This window comes from Hemicordylus capensis, chromosome 1 (assembly GCF_027244095.1).
Source record: "Hemicordylus capensis ecotype Gifberg chromosome 1, rHemCap1.1.pri, whole genome shotgun sequence".
Taxonomy (NCBI): domain Eukaryota; kingdom Metazoa; phylum Chordata; class Lepidosauria; order Squamata; family Cordylidae; genus Hemicordylus; species Hemicordylus capensis.
In genome coordinates, this window is record NC_069657.1 from 120893009 (window position 1) to 120910731 (window position 17723).

Sequence of the window (17723 nt, forward strand, 5' to 3'; positions counted from 1 at the left end):
AATTAAAAGACACAATTCTTTGAAACAAATTCAAGTTTAATTGTTTTTCTGCACAGATTTCCTGTATTGACACATACTGCAATCTCTAGAACATACACAATGTAATTATTTGAAAATACCAAATTAGTTATACACATACTGATAAATAAATACATCTCCTTCAGAATACCAAATTGTGTGTTTAAAAATTGACTTCATAAAAGCACGTTTTCTCAGATTTATCTAAAACTCCATATATTCTGAAGTAAACAAACAAAAGAATGCCCGACCACTCAAACGGGACAAGACAGTCTTGTGCAAATTGACATAACACATTCTAAGCATTATGCAAAAATATGACTGCTTAAATATTTGTTCTCAGTCCTAATTATTCTTAGCCCACTTCTCTCTCTCTCTCTTTTTTTTATCCAAACATAACTGAAAACAAATTGAGACAGGAACATTGTCAAATTCTACTAGAATGGTCATTGGTTTGTTTTTAAGAAAGGCACAGTGATGATTAGAAAATGTTAGCCATGGGACAGAAAACTGTTAGCAAACTTCATTCACTTAGCACCTGCAATTTCTGCTCTCTACATTATAAAGTAAGTAAGCTGGAATTAAAAACCAAGCACTCCCTCCCCCATGAGTTAAATATTCCAGATATTCTGGGTTCCGTCCTGCAAATCTGTATTTATTTATTTATTTGTTCAATTTCTAGACCGCCCTTACAGAATAGCTCAGGGCGGTTCACAAATATCATAAAACGGTTAAAATCAATCAGTGCTGGCCTTATATATTTTCTGTGGTTAGCTTCACACGACATGGTGAATGTCAGCTTTGGCACTGAAGCGAGCCCCCTGGTCATGTCATGTGAACCTTCTAATGTCAGTTTATTCTGCCCAGCTTACAATCTGGAAGCTGTAACCAATAACTGAAGTCAGTCACAGATGTTGGCTCTAGCTGGGCAGAAGAAGCCAACATTGGCAGCTTCACACAACATAACTGGAAGTCAGGTTCATTGCCAAACTCTGGTTTGGTGTGTTCTGTGTCATCTGAATCCATCCAATATTTCAGAGGCTTTGTACTTCTATACTTGGTTTGTGATGGGATGGGCCCTTCAGAATAACTGTGAACATACCACCATGCCATTATGGAGAGTTATAGGTCTTATCAGAATTGGGGTCCATCTGTTTGTGACTGATCATTTGGCTTTCTGAATATGTAAGCTACAACTTGCAATACACATCCTTGTTGTGTTTTACTCTCACAATTACAGTTTTCTCCTCAGTCTCTTACATGGTTTTATTCCATAACCAGGATGTCAAAGCCCTGATTCTGAAACCTGCAGTTTTGTAAGTTGATCACAATCTCAGTGGCAATCCATTCCCTGAGCATCAAGTGGTATGTGTGAATGTGTGTGTGTGTGCGTGTAGTTTAACCAATTATGGTTCACAGGAAATAATAAAACTGACAGACTTTTTTTAAATGCTCAAAATAAATGTCTGCCATGAGGTCGGCAGGGGGGGCAGGCAGAGTTCTTTGCAGGCCCTGCACAACTGCTGTATAGGGTGATCCAGGCCATTTCCTCCAGGATCAGCAGGCAGGGGCTGTTGACCCAGTCATACTGAGCCATACTGAGAGATGTCATATTTCTGGTTATCACAAAGTCCAGGAGAGCCCCTATCCAGGCCCCCGAGAAGGGTAGGAGCTTTTACCAGATTAAAAAAATGCTTCCAGTGCCAAGCATGATTACAGACCACTAGCTGGAAGTACAAAGGCTGTGCCTCTCCCATGAGAATTACTTTTCCTACTACCCTTGTTGTAATTGGTAATTCTTAGTGGGCTAACCTCTACCCAGTCATTCATAAATGCCTAAATGAGGAAATAACTAGGTAAGAGAATTACAGATAATATCACAGATCTCCTGCTGTTTCATCTGGTTGCATCCTGAATGACACTAACAGACACAATGGTGGAAATAATTAAAGCTGCAATCCTATGCAGAGTAAGGCAAACTTAGGCTTTCAACTAAAGCTTCCCCACACCCAGAAAATCACATGCAAGCCCTCCTATATTGCCCTGCCCCAATCCAGATTGGGGTGTGCTATTTAAAAAAGCAAGCACAGCAGGGCCAGTAGCCTGATTAAAGTCCTGTCTAATTTAACCTTGGAGACTATTGAGATCAGTTTGGCTTAGGCATGCCTAAACCTGCAAAGGATTGGCTGCAACAAGCGGCAAGCTCTGCATAAGCCCATCCCAGAACTGCAGATAACCCATCTTTAACAATTGCCCACACAAACAGGAGATGATGTCACAACTGTTCCTGGTTGGTATACTATTACAGGCTAAAAAGGAGAAGGATCACATAACTGATAGTCCCTGTTTGTTTGTTTTTGTTTTGTTTATAGCACCCTCTCTGCAGATAGTTATTAGGAATAGATAGTTATTAGGAAGAAGGTGTTTAGCCTAGTCAGTCCTCTCCCCAATGTACTCGTTGTCTATGTGGGAGGGTATTCCGCCCAGAGCCATTGTTGGAAGGGTGGTATAGAAATAATAATAATAATAATAATAATAATAATAATAATACCAGGAAAATCATGACCATCAATCATGCTCTGCACCCCCGCAGTGATGTAGATAGGCTATACCTCCCTCGCAGCTCAGGTGGAAGAGGAATGCTGCAAGTCCATCAAACAGCAGAGGAGGAGAAAAGAAGCCTTGAAGAATATATCAAGGACAGTGAAGAAGATGCACTTCAAATGGTCAATAATGTGAAACTATTCAACACCACTGAAACAAAGCAGGCCTACAAGAAAGAACAAGTCAAGAACCGAGCAGAAAAATGGAGAAATAAGCCCCTGCATGGTCAATATTTGCACAATATAAGTGAAAAATCAGACATCACCAAGACCTGGCAATGGCTTAAAAATGGCAACTTGAAGAAAGAAACAGAGGGTTTAATACTGGCTGCACAAGAACAGGCACTAAGAACAAATGCAATAAGAGCAAAAGTCGAAAAATCAACAACAAACAGCAAGTGCGCCTTTGTAAAGAAGCAGATGAAACAGTGGACCACCTAATCAGCTGTTGTAAAAAGATCACACAGACTGACTACGAACAAAGGCATGACAAGGTAGCAGGGATGATACACTGGAACATCTGCAAAAAATACAAGCTACCTGTAGCCAAATATTGGTGGGACCATAAAATTGAAAAAGTTGAAGAAAATGAAGATGTAAAAATATTATGGGACTTCCAACTACAAACAGACAAACATCTGCCACACAATACACCAGATATAACTGTAGTTGAGAAGAAAGAAAAACAAATTAAAATAATCGACATAGCAATACCAGGGGATAGCAAAACAGAAGAAAAAGAAATAGAAAAAATCACCAAATACAAAGATCTACAAATTGAAATTGAAAGGCTGTGGCAGAAAAAGACCCAAATAATCCCAGTGGTAATTGGTGCCCTGGGTGCAGTTCCAAAAGACCTTGAAGAGCACCTCAGCACCGTAGGGGCCACAGAAATCACCATCAGCCAATTACAAAAAGCAGCTTTACTGGGAACAGCCTATATTCTGCAACGATATCTATAACAATTGACAATAAAATTCAGCCATCCCAGGTCCTTGGGAAGTACTCGATGTCTGGATAAAACAAACCAGTCAATAACACCTGTCTGTGTAAACAAGAAATAATAATAATAATTGTTGTTATATATATATAAATATAGTAGTAATAATAATAATTATTATTATTCAAAAGTGATTCCTGCCCCTAAACATGCAGCAGTACAGTTTTGCAATGAGTTCAGCTGTTTGTGTCAAAGAAGCCTAAGTGGGGGGAAAGCAAAATGGTTTCCATGTGCTTTCAGAATATCAGAATCTGCCTATAGCATTACAGTTTTTAGTGGGCTAAATGTATGAATGCATATTAAAATGAATAAGCCTTTAGCTCACCCTCTAGGCATTTGTGCTTCCTTAATTTTGTATGAATTCATTGCCACCCTAAGTATTACATTGTGAGCCTCAGGCTTGCCAGTGTAAACCAAAGGCTCTGTGGATGGAAATGCGTTTAGTGATAGCAAATGCACTTTACTACTTAGTGTAGTGCCTTTATCTACAGTACGTTGGCACTGTAGCTTTTAAAATGTGTGCCCTGCAGGATTTTTTTCTGTACCACCTATAGTCGATACATTTAAACAGCTGCACTTTTAAGTTGTCACTTGGTGGCAGTTTCAAAAGTTACTTTTAAAAAGAAATCCATTTTAACCTGACAGTTTATGCTTTCGAATGCCAGAAGACTGGATTATGTTAAAGAGCAAACATTAGAGTTTGGCCTGGCATGCTTGGGTTTTCTTGTGCAACTTGCAGGTGGAGTCCAAGCTGGACTGGGACTCTGGGGCAAAGGGCAAAAGCCTCCTTTTCTCACACTGTAGACTCAATCTGTTTACAAAGAAATTACCAGGCATGTCAGGACACATTTAACATAATGTGGAGTTTGGACCTTAGTGTTCAAAACTGGAGATGTGCGATTTGTCTCATTCTGAATATGCATGGACTCTTCCCCCAATAGATTGTCTCACTCTAAATAAAAAGATGCAGTAACTGCGTAAATAATAACGTAGCAATCAAAGTGTTTTGTGAGTAAGGCACATTAGTCAGGTGGCCAAATTGTGTACCAGTCTTTGCTGGGATACATTTCAAAACAGTGGCATAGCTGCTAGATTGCTTGAAGCAAGATACTTGGTCCATATTACACTGGCTTTACACTAACTTCATTGGCTGGCCCATCAATGGGTATCATTTGAGGTGCTGGTTTTGATTTTTAAAGCCCTGAATGTTTTGGGATCAGGTCCTTTTTAGGACCTACCTGCTCCCATACAGACCTGCCTGAACTCTTAAGTCGGCATTTGGTGCTCTGCTTCTTAGTCCATCTTGAACAGATACCTGGTTGGTGAGCACTAGAGCAGTAGACATTCCTGCAGGGCTCCAACAATGTGGAGGGACGTTCCTGCAGGGACACACACAGCTTGGGAACTAGCTCAGGGACACATTCCTGCAAGTGAACATAATCCTTTAGGAGGGAGGGGGAAGCAGTGAAAATTGCTACCCACCACCGCCTCAGCTGCTGCTGGGCTGCAGAAGAAAGAAGGAATGCAACGAGTTTCCAAGTTCTTTGCAACCCCACAGGGCTTCTTCTGTTGCTGGAGTGTTGTAGGGAATGTTAGCCAGGGCCCTTTCCATGGTGGTGGCACCACATCTTTGGGACTTTCTCCCCAGAGAGAACCATCAGGCTCCCTATTTACCCATCTTAAGACTGCTGCTGAAGATATTTTGCAAGGCTTTTAAATCCTATTATTATTTTCAGTGTGGTTTTTATGTTGTTTTTAGGTTTTTTGATGTATTTTTAATTTATTTTGCAATTTGTCAGTGATATTCACTTTGAAGAAGAGTGGGATATAATTCTTTATAAATCAATTTGAGAGCAAAATTTAAGGCAAATCTACACTACCTATGTATACTGGTTTTCCCTCCACAGAATGCTGGCAAGTGTCTGGTGAGGGTGCTACAAATTTTAAAAGCTATGGTTTTCAGAAGTTCTGCCTTCAGGAAAGACTCTTCACGTTAGTTTATCTGCCAGGGATCTCTGCCTACACACCTGCCACAGAACCGTTATCAGTTGCAGAGGGTTCTAGGAAGTATTCCAGGACACACACTCCACTATGCTGGATAGATCTTTGGAGCCTCATCAGCACCTGAAGTGACAGCAATAATAACTACAAGCATGACCTAGACTAGAGCAAGAAGAGACTCCATTATTAGCGACCAAAGAAGAGTTTTGCAGAACACAAACAACTATGCTCCAAAGGTGAAGGGATGATTGTTAATACAGTTTATGCTTGCTATGTAGATATTCAATTTCTTGTAGCTGATCTTGTTTAGAGAAGTGCTGTGAAATCAATACCTGATGTGTGTGTGAGAGAGAGAAAACCAAAGCACTTTTATTGTGTGAACCCTTTTTAAAAAATAAAGCCACACAAAGGCAATGGTATGGACATACTGGGGTATTGGGATGTTAGAGGAGCTAAACCTAAAACATATTCTAGTTAATCCATCTAAGAAAATGGAATTTGAAGTTTATGGGACAAGCCTTTTCTTCTTCTTCTGCTTAATCAGTACAGAACTGTTTATAGGGACAGGGGATGCAGTCTGCTCTTTTCATTAACAGCAAGCACCACCCTGCTCATGATCATTATGAAAATGTTAACACAATCACAGATGGCCATTGCCCATTGGCATAATTTAGCTTACTTTCTGCTTCTCAATTATTTTCTCTCAAGCATTCATATCTGCCTCTTACACTTCTGTGTATACATTAACACAAAGGATTCAAGGCTGGATTCCTTTACAACTTATTTCTTCTGTTTGTAACTCTATCCATTTCCAGTTTCTCTTTCCTGCAAGTTGGAAGGCACTCAGAATCTGTGACAGAACAAAGGGCTCTCTTTATAGAGTTGTGCCTCTAAACTGTTCTTATATGCAGTGGTATAAGACAAGGAGAAAATATCAAACTGGAAAAAATTCCACAAAAGTCTCAACTCAAGAGGACGGAAACAGTGACTCACATGCTATGCAGTGTCCCACAGTCAATTTCTGTGCTGCTGAGGGCATGTAAAACAAAATTGCCATAGTTGCGCATGAAAGCTGTTGTACGAATGCCCCCCAAATGACTAAATGTAGTTGTGCAAAAATATGACCATTATTTCCAATGACTGGAGTGTCACACAACTGCATTTGCACAAGTGTTTTTGTGCAACTATGGTCATTTTAAAGCAACAGTGCAGGCAAAGCACAAATGGCTTGCAGGACACTGTGTGGTATGTGGGCCAGTGGTTGGGTTAAAAAAAAAAAGCATGAAAGGGCGGCTGGTGCACCCTCAAATGATGTTGCTCAAAACTGCGCCACTGTTGACTTTGCCTCCCTGCTGCAATTCGTCTTACCCATCTCATGCTGACTACAAGCCCCTCCCATCTGCATGCTCAGCACATTAAATAGCTGGTGGTTGTGGGGATGATTTGGAACAGAGAGTGGGGAAAGGACTAAGTACTACTTCCCCCTTTTGGTGGGGGGAGGGAAGACTAGACTATATATTGTCTAGTTCAGCAGAAGATTGGGCTTACTATCTAGGTGGAATAGAAAACCTACCAGGAAGGGTGTAAAAGATCTATGCCACGTGCCCCTCTGAATCAGCAACACTTGCAGAAGGCTGCTTATGCCCATAGGCCTCTCTTGCTGAACTGAAGACAGGCAAAAAAGGGCAGGGGGAGGACAAAACAGAAGCCAAAAAAAGAAGACAGACAAACCTCATGCTAGTGCTTGGAATGTTTTATATAGCAGAGTAAAAACCACATTGTGCCCTATTGTACTTGGATCTGTGGGTCTTTAGCTCAGTGGTAACACACGTGCTTTACATGAGAGAGGTGACAACTTCAATCCTTGGCATCTTCATATAGGGCTGGGAACAGGATTTGGTTGCAAGCACTGGCTGACCATCTTACTAACATGTAGCCCCCACAAAGCACAAGAGCAGTTCTTGCGGCCCTACTTCTGAAGCACAGATGCATGTGCGGCGGGCAGGGCATGACTTTCACCAATCCCTCCTTCCCCCAGAAATTGCCCCCCCTGTATGAATACCCATCTTTCAGAAGCAGGGCCACTGGTGCTGTACACATACATTTCTGGCTGCATATGTTTATTGCCTAACTTATGACTTTGCTTCAATGAGATTACTTTGGGTAATTTTCCTCATATCAGCCAATACTACCATGTTTTTTCAAGAGGACAATGGAATCTGTTCTTGCTTATAAAGATGGTTCCTTTAGGCTACAATAATATGCACACTGAACCTCTGGGGCAAGTGAGTATAAACTTTCAAACCTACATGGGATAGGACTGCATGGCAGCTTACCCTTAAGTAATTTCTCATCCATGTTGTGCACGCTACAGTTTTTACTCTGTCAAAATAAAACTTTCATCTACCAAGCACTAGCTCCCCCCCTTCTTTTAGGAGATGCTTAAAACAAGATGTTCCCCGTTTGCACAAAGGATTCTAGAAGGATATGCACCAAGACACAGTATAAACTTTATTAATCACAACTCTTGGAACAATATAGCAGGGATAGAAATGGAATATAATTCCTAAAGTGTTTTACTAAGCTTGGCTTAATTTATTTGCTTTTCATTTTCATTCTCATTCTGCAGGAGCAATACACCCTAATCTTCCATTTCCCTGACATTTACACAACAATCACCTTGACATTTCTGCCGCTGGAATAAGGCCACCTCTAAGAAGGAAGCTGTGCAAAGATAAGAGATTGTCCTGAAAGTGTAGAAGCGTTTATGGCTAACCATCTACTTACTTTTATTCCAGTTTTACATAGCATTAAAATCTCTGCTTTTAGTTCTTTGCAGGGTTTGGACAGGTGGGAAGGAAGGAGAAAAAGGAGGCTTACCGTGGAGGCTTTATTCATTATACCCTCTTTTACCACTGCCAAACTATCTACCATAAAGATGTCATCTTGTTGCTCCTGGAGGTAGCAGCACTTTCATTTCTCATTCTTCTATGCTAACGCTAGTTATTCAAGAAAACAGATGCATTTGGGGGGTGTTAAGTAGGCACTAATCCAGAATCAAATGATCTGGCATCTTGAAACCTTGAAGTTGGGTGCTAAGCAGTGGCGGCTCCAGACGTTTGTGCACCTGAGGTAGAGTCACAAATGCCACCTTCCTTTTGTGTATCTTCCTCCCCTTCTCTCACCCATTTTAAAAAGCAGGTGGAAAAAGAAAATCTTGCCAGTTTGCTCTTTCCCCAGTAATCTGCAGCCGGAAGCAACTGCCTCACTTTATCTCATGGAAGGGCCATCCTTGATACTAAGCAAGATCTATTAGAATGGGGATGTCTCCTAAATCTAATATAGCATTTTAATAGTAGTAATCCATTAGCAGCTCACCATTCGGTAGAGTTGCAATTTTTTTTGTCTGTGTAATTTGTAAAAAATAAAAAAACCAACCCCCTTTAAAGAGTCACATTTCCCTAGTATGGCAAAAACACTCTCTCATTGGCTGAGGTAATTATGACATCAGTGCTGCTCAATCTCCCTGCAGCCTTCTGATATGTGTGGGAGGACTGACTGAATTGTGTAGACTGGTTTTGTGCTGATTACTGAAAAAGACTGAAAAAGGATTTGGAAATTCAGGCAATCTGCCGTGTGTAGATTCCTGCATAACTGTAAATTTCTTCACTGACAATGAAGATTATTTTGGAGTGGAGATGAAGGGAGTGAAGACCACAAATTAGAGCTAATTTTATAGCTTAAAAAATCTCCCCTCCCCAAAACCTTGTCCTCTTACATGGTGTGCTAGTATAGGGGAAAATATTTTGATTTTTCTCTCCCTTTAAAAAAAGGGGAGGGGTGGGGAGAGCGATTCTGTGAAGAAAAGGGTGGGAAACAGTGCCTGTCTCCTACTCTCTTTGTCTTTCACCCTAGTAACAGCTGAGAAGAACTTCTGTCAGGGTGGGTAAAATCCACCCCCAGGGAATGAGAAATCTCTTGCAAATAAAGGGCAACCATTATTACAGATTATTTAACCATTAGTACAGATTATTTAACAATATTTAAGGTAAATATTGGCTCAACTGCATAGGCCTTGGCTGTCTAGCTGTGACAGTGGCCTCTTCCTTAATTTCTTCTATATGACAGTGGCCTCTCACTTCATTTTACTTCATAACTGCAAGGCCTCAGTGCTCCTATTTGGCTTTTACAATTCTCCAGCATTGTATCTCATAAGCAGAAAAGGCTGCTAAAGAACCAGTGGGCCCAGGACTTGTACATATGACAGGCAGATATCCAACTGGTACAAGTTTGTCCACCATACACAGATGGTAAAATGAAACAAAATAGAAGCAGCAATACTAACACTGCCAATCTACCCTTGGGACATGGGTTAAATAAATTAAATGCAATAATGGTTGCCTATTTTCAAGAGATTTCTCTTTCTGCAGGTTAGAGGGACAGATTTAACCAGCCCTAACAAATTCTCAGCTGCTACTAGGGCAAAAGGAGCAGGAGACAGACAGTGTTCACCTCCCCCATCTCCACACAGTTACTCCCCCCCCCTTTTTTTAAGGCAGAGAAAAATCAAATCAAAATAATTTTACTGTATACTGGCATGCCATAAAACTAGCTGTAATACTAACTTTGTGCTCTCCATTCCTACGAAACTGTTAAACCCCCCTTCTCCACACAGCTGCTCCCTTTTTATAAAAGGGGGACAGAAAAAATCAAATAAAAATACAATATTGGAGTATAAGAAATATATATAATTTATTCGTACTAACATTGAAATAGTCCTGACATGTGAACATGGCTTTCACACTGAACACCTTTGACCTTTTATCTTCTCACTACATCTTTCCAAGTTTTCCACTGCTTGTTTTCTGTAGGTACATGCAGACTTTCCCTCCTGGTTTTTGTTGTGCTCTTGCACAGTGGAACACACCATGTTGTACCTTCTGGATTTTTCAAAATCATGGTTATTTTTTGTCAGATTACTGCAGGAAACATGATTCCCCATACTTGGGATGACCAGCCCTCAAAGAAAGAGAGCAGCAATGATGTCACAGCAGAGGCAACATGGCTGCTGCCTGTTTTGGAGGGTGTGGCCAAATAGGAAATTCAAGTCTTGATTTCAGCTGCATATGAGCAGGGGTGGGCATGAACCAAAAATCGTGTTTTGGGTCAAATTTGGATTGAATTTAAACTGAACTGCCTGTCGATGAACTGGTTCAGTCAAACCGACCAGCCAGTCCATTTGACCAAACGGGTTCAGCAGTTCGAGCAGCTATACTTGTAAAGGGGAATTTGGTGAGGATTCCTCTTTACAAGTAAAGGGGTTGGGGAATCCACTAAAGGGCGACTGGGGTGATAGCAAGAGAAGTAGTTTAAAGTCCTTACCAGCCCGGCATGGCTGCTGGCACTGTGCTACCCCAGCCCACGGCAAATCACCCACATGGTGGCAGCTTGCTAAAGAGAGACCACCACATGCCTGGGCAGTGCGGGTGGGGGTGCAAGCAGCCACAGCAGTAGCAGCCCTGGCATGCAGGTATAATGCTGCAAATCATGTCAGCCAGCAAAACCAGTTTTTATGAAATGTTCTACCTATACAATTCTCCCACAGCATCCCACATTATGCTTCTTCCAATATTAACTTAATGGTGATCTTAGAAATATCAGAGACTCCTTTTAAGTGTACTGGAAGGCAACATCCTTAAAAGGAAAACCTAGATGCTGTTTCTTTTAATATAAAAATGGGAATCCATAACCTATTATATTCATTCTTCATCTGTTCATTGGAAGAAGACACTATATCCACCATATTGTTTGAAGGAATGTTGCAATTTTACATGGAATCAGGAAAGACAGATCTTGCACCACAAACTCAGACTACTAGGGCTTATTTCATGACTTCTGTGTGGGGTCTGCTCACAGAAAGGTGGCTGGACATACTGAGGATTCTTCTGCATGATCAACTTAATGCAAAATAAATGTACATTTGCCCCTTGATTTGTTTCACATGGTTCTCACATACACACTCAAGGTTGTGCTTTTATGGTGAGAATCTCACATTTTAGGACCATTCAGGTCACAGCTTTGGGATCTAGAAAGATGCTGAAATTCCTCCATGCAGGTCGCCTACTGCTGTTGAAATTGCTATGTAGAGTGTAGATTTTATTGTGAAATGAGGTGCATTTAGAAGAGGCAACCCATTAAAAAAAGTAAATAAATGATTTCTACCCTAAGATTATTTTAAAGAAACCCTACCCTTGCTCATAAACTGGTGACATTTTACTATGTCTTTTCGCAGAGAAACAGTGATAACATGATGCACAGTGTCCTGGTGCCAGAATACTTCATGCCAGGCCTGCTGTGGATGAGCAGGCAGGCCAGATGCTCTTAAAAATGGGCAATTGCACAATCAGTGTTGTCACAGTTATTCCCATTGTGGTGAATGGGAATAACTATAGAAGCACTGCTTGCACAATTGCTGGTTCTAAGCAGTATCGGGACTGCCAGTTTGCAGCAGCCACAGCATGCAGCACTCCAGCAATGCAACACTGCACATCATGTCAGTATTAGTGTTTATTTTAAGGTTTAATAGTTTATAGTGCATTGACTATAGTTAATACACCATTACTGATGTGCAATAATAGTTTTTAATAACAGTTAGATATTGTGGTGCAATAGTGTTTAATAGTTAATAGTGTTTATTTTGGGTCCTGTTTCAGCTCCTGAACCTGTTTCAAATGCCAGGTCTCAGCCCTGTATTGTGTGAAATAACACAAGTGACTGTGAGCACAAGCAAATAGACAATCCTCACCACTTAGAAACAATCAACACCTCCCACATATGTGGGAGTAGAATAAAGCTTTTTCAGGGCAGAGTGAGACTTCCAGGAAGGGTTTAATTCTGCTGCCCCAGCTTGGAGAACACCAGTCATCCAACTGACTGGTATGCTGAGGGAACAAATTCACTTACTTTTGTAAAAAGAAGTGCCCTACTTAAAGTACATCAACTATATTCAAGAGTCTTGAAATAATTTTCCTAAGAACATAGGAAATAGTCTTGCTGGATCAGATCAAAAGTCTATCTTGACCAGCATTACGTCAGCCACAGTGGGCAGTCTGATGTTTCAGGAAACCCACAAGCAGGAATGACAGCAACTGACCTCACCAGCAAGCTGTATTCAGTGGCAAACTGCCTCTGAAAGTGAACGTTCCATTTGGGAAGAATGTCTAAAACCAACTGGTAGACTTAGCAGTTGAATTTGTCTAATCCTCTTTTAAAGCCATCTAAGGTAGTACCACTTCCTGTGGTAGTGAATTTCCATAAACTAATTATGTGAATTATAAAGAAGTTTCTTTTTATCTGTCCCGAATCTCCTGCTAATCAATTATAAACATTCACCTCAAATTTTAGTATTAAGAGCAAGTAAACCAGTTGTCTTTACTCACTCTCTCCACCCTACACATAATTTGATAACCCTCTACCCTTTCCCTTTTAAAATGTCATTTTCCCTCAACATTTGCTTCATTCAAGGCCTCCTAATGAATGGCACCAACTTAGCGCATACACAGAGACACACAAGCATACATTCTCACAGAATTAAAAACCAGCTTTCCCCTCAAAATATTATTTTTGTTATTACTCTGAAGATGCATTTCTGAGCTATGAGTTACTGAATACACATCTCTTGCATCTATGGAAACCATAGCAAATTATTTCAAATTGAAATGTCCAGGGGTTGGGTTGCTCCTGGCATGGTCTTCTCCGTGGTTCTCAGTCAGTGTAATAAACACATTCCAACACTTTGTGTGGATCTTGCTTCCATTTCCCAAAGTTGAAATGGTGCTCCTGAACACCAACACTTGGACTTTCTTGGTGATAAAATATGGGCTTTCTTGCTATGATAATGAAGAAGGAAAATCTGTTTAAAACAAACAAATTTTCCCTGACGTCGTTTTGAACATTTCTGATGGATTGGCCCTACCCTGAACTCAAGTCTAGACCTTCTGAACTCAAGTCTAGTCCTTCCCATTACCACAGCTGGGAAACATTATTTCTGTTGGTTCATGGAGGCGCTTTTCCCTCTTCAAAAGAATGTATGAAATAAACCATTAACAAAGCAACAAAAATTCAGATGCTAGAACTCTTGTCCACCAAAATCTCCTTGTCCTTATATTTGTAAAGATACCCCACAGGGGAAAATGCACAGAATGGGACATGTTTATCTGACTAAATGAAATTACAGAGTCCAAATGGACACAAGCTGTCCTCTCAGCCAGTCCCCTCCAGTCACTGAAAGCAGTGAGCCAAGCTGATTGGATGTCATTTTCTCATTATATAATATTTAGTAATACAGAGATGCTGTCAAGGTTTAAAAATAAGCACAAGGTCCTGTACAATAGCGACAATGCCTTCTGACTGATGTTTATGTTTCTAAAGCTTTGCCATCATATTTTATGCAAACATTTAAATAAAGGGACAGTCTTGCAAAGTTTTGGAGTTTTGTCATTCATATAACTAATCCCCTAGTTCTTCGTATTTTGGGAGCTCACAGCGCTCTGACCAATACACCCCACTTTCCCCTTTGCCAGCCTTATGCAAGCTCACAGAGGCAGGCACCTTTCCCCACCCCTATAATCTGCTACCATATAGACACCCAACAGAATTCATTCTACTCCTCATGCCAGATGAACTATCTTTATATTAGAAAAGGGGGGTGGTTACTATGTCTGTCATGTGATAAGGCCAGCTAATTCCACCCCCCTTGAATAGGGGTGGTGGCAATGTCAACATTAAATTTAGAGAACAGAATCTATTCATTGCCCACACAAAGGTAATCTTATCCTACAAGAGGATGCCAACCTGAGTATATAAAAAGACAGAAAGGGATTTATCCTCTGCATTCCTACGTTGGCATAAGCTGACTCACATGCACAGATGTAAGTGTAGGCCTACAGGACTGGATGCATATATCCATTACCAGGTCAAATCCACTTGTATGCAACTTGCCCAATGTGATCTCTGTAACTGCTACCCAGTTTGGCTCAAAGTGTTTACTCCCATCCTTCTCATGAAGTAGCAAAGGAAGTGTATCTTCCCACAGCACATGGAAGTTTTGCATACAGGGCTTTTAAAGTTCTTTAGCTTACATCTCCTCCGGAAAGGAGGTTGTGTGTTCACATAGCAATAGCAATAGCAATAGCACTTACATTTATATACCACTCTATAGCTGGAAGCTCTCTAAGCGGTTTACAATGATTTAGCTTATTGCCCCCAACATTCTGGGTACTCATTTTACCGACCTCGGAAGGATGGAAGGCTGAGTCAATCTTGAGCCCCTGGTCAGGATTGAACTTGCAACCTTCTGGTTACAGGGCGGCAGTTTTACCACTGCGCCACCAGGGGCTATTGGGGAGCACGTTACACACAATTTGGGTTTTTCACTGCACATTAGAGTGCAGCCCGATTTATATCCAGGGTAAAAAATTTTTGACTTTTTACGTCAGTCTATTGGGATAATTTTTGATTATTCAGTAAAGCTGTGCAGAAAACTCTCAGTAAAGCCTGCGGTGTGGCGAACTCCCTGGGGCCACCACATTATGTCTTCTCATACATGTTGCCAGTTACAAGCACCACCTTGCTGCATGTGTTTTCTCTGAGTCAGGGCCAAAGAATGTTCAAACATCCTTCAGAGCAAAATTACAACTCATAGCTTCTAGTATTTTTATGTTTAAAAGGCAGGAAAATGAGATGTGCAGAGCTAGTATTTTGAAATATTTTTCTCAATTAATAAAAAGGAAAAGTAGTAGTATCTTTTAAAATCCAGGAAAATGTTACAGTATTTTAAAGCAATCTGTATGTGCTACACATGTTTTTTTTTTGGTATATAATTTCCAATATGTTTGGGCAAAAATATAATGGTTTCAGTTTCAGTAGCTGGCACTTTCATACAGCAATCAATATAGAACTGTTAGAGTCTTCCATAGAAAATTGACACAATCAGTCATTTTAAGTCTAACGTATGTTAAAATTCAGATTTTGAATGAAAAGGAGCAAGACAGTTCTGTAAAAATAACATTTTATAATCATTCCAATATCTCCTGAACAACAGCCTTGAAGAGGCAGCTATATGAAGAAGTCTTTATCCACATAATTAAATGTCTGACATAAACCCATCTGAAGCGATGTGATCCAGCTAGCCCAGTACTGTCTACCCTGCCTGGAAGCAGTTCTCTAAGGTATTTCCCAGCACAGCTGCCTCAAATGCTTTAACTGAAGGTGCAGCAGCTGGAACCTGGAATGTCATACCTACAAAGCAGGTATGACTTAGAGAATTTCCCAAAATTTGAATTGCTTGTTTAATAGTGGAATTGTTCGTTCAATCAATAATTTGAACAGTTGTTCAATACAACAATTGAATGGTTGTCTTGTAATACAACATACAGTTTCTAGCATCCATACGGTCAGTTTCCAACATTTCCCTTTTAAAAATCACAATGGAGGGGGAAGCTGTTTGCATCTGAAAGTGAGATTTAAATTAAAACATAGCTAAAAAATGGCATCTTGGATACAAGTGACTTGTGCAACATTAACTTGTGCTTCCTACTTCTTTCCCACTCATCCCCCACAAGAATTAAAAATTCATCAGGTCCCTCCCATACAAACAATATCACAAATCAAGTTCAGTCTTGTCATTGAGACTAAGTGCCACCTTCATCTGGTTTTTTTTTAAAAGTGCATTTTTTTCTTGTGGTCTTGTTTCTAAAGGTGGGTGACATGAAGCTCTCAAGGTATTGAATACAATCTTGAGGTATGCTTACAGCCTCTGAATACTCCTTAAATCTAAAAACAGATTTGCGTTGAGATAGCTTTCATAAATTTAGAAAAAGACACACCACTCTCAATGGTGTTTTCACTTACGCCACGGTACAGTACATCATGGCACATCTTCATAACATAACTGAGGACATACGATAGGACTTCTATTTACAGATCTCTGAGGCCACTTCCAGAAAAATAGACGGACAAAAATATTTCCTGAAAGTCCTGAATTTCAAAATAATTTCTCCCCAGCAAAAAGGTTGGTCCTTCAGAAAGCAAATGTTACCTGCCCCCTTAGAGTATGAAACCAGTGGTGACACCAGAGGAAAATCTGGAACTTCTGTTTCCTTTTTCTTCCAGTGGCTCATGGTTTTGGCTGGAGTGAAGCTCAACTACATCCTGTTCACTCACAAGCCAGCTTGCTGTCAAAACTGGACAGGGCAATAGCAAAGGCTTGAAGTGCGCACACTGGATAGTTGTAGTCCATGGTGAAAATGTCCTCTGCTACGCGGCCAAACTGCATCACGATATAGTCAGCTGAAATAACAGGAAAGAGAACACAGGAGGACATCAATATAACTGTCAGCCCGTGTGAAACTTGGATGTGGCAACCAAAAATAATAAAACGGGAAGAGGAAATGTCATTTTCATCTTACAGACTAGTCAGTGACAGGTTTCTTCAGAGAACTACAGGTTTGTATGAATGAGATGCTATGTGCAGCTGTGGATCATCTAGTACTACCATACACCAAGAAAATCCCATTTGGGACAGGATATGGGGGTGCAGATCAGTGTTCTCTCTAACAGGGATCAGCAGATGTTGTTGACTACAACTCCCAGAACCCCCAGCTGCAATGGCTTTTGCTTGGGGATTCTAGGAGTTGTAGTCCACAAGCTATGGAAATCCCTGTTAGAGGGAACACTGGTGCAGATGGGTCAAATCAAGAAATGCAAAAGCACCACAAATTTCCCTTTTGTTCAGCCTCATGACCCAATCTGCTACCCTGAGGGGAATGGACTTTTACTTAGAGGAAAAGCATCTGCTTTGCATGCAGAAGGTTCCAGATTCAATCCCTGGCATCTCCAGGTAGGACTTGGAAAAAGGACTGCAGCTAGTTTTGGACTACAACTCCCATAATTCTCAGTTACAGACTACTGGCCACTGTAGCTGAGAATTATGGGAGCTGTAGTCCAAAGCCCACTGCAGGGCCAAAGTTGTGCAGCTTTGGTGTAGACAATACTGAGCTATACCAAGGGTCTGACTCAGTATCAGGCAGCTTCCCATGTAA

The 17723-nt window shown here is 40.7% G+C and overlaps 1 protein-coding gene across 4 annotated transcripts in view; it reads right to left on the reverse strand.

The window, feature by feature from the left end:
• Positions 1–15: 15 nt before the first annotated feature.
• TUB (TUB bipartite transcription factor) overlaps positions 16–17723 on the reverse strand; it is a 240156-nt gene continuing 222448 nt past the window's right edge. For all 4 annotated transcript variants that reach the window (XM_053285488.1, XM_053285507.1, XM_053285495.1 and 1 more), the window contains one exon: positions 16–16971. In XM_053285488.1, coding sequence (XP_053141463.1) covers positions 16838–16971 — 134 coding nt within the window. In that variant the 3' untranslated portion in view covers positions 16–16837. The remainder of the gene's footprint in view (positions 16972–17723) is intronic.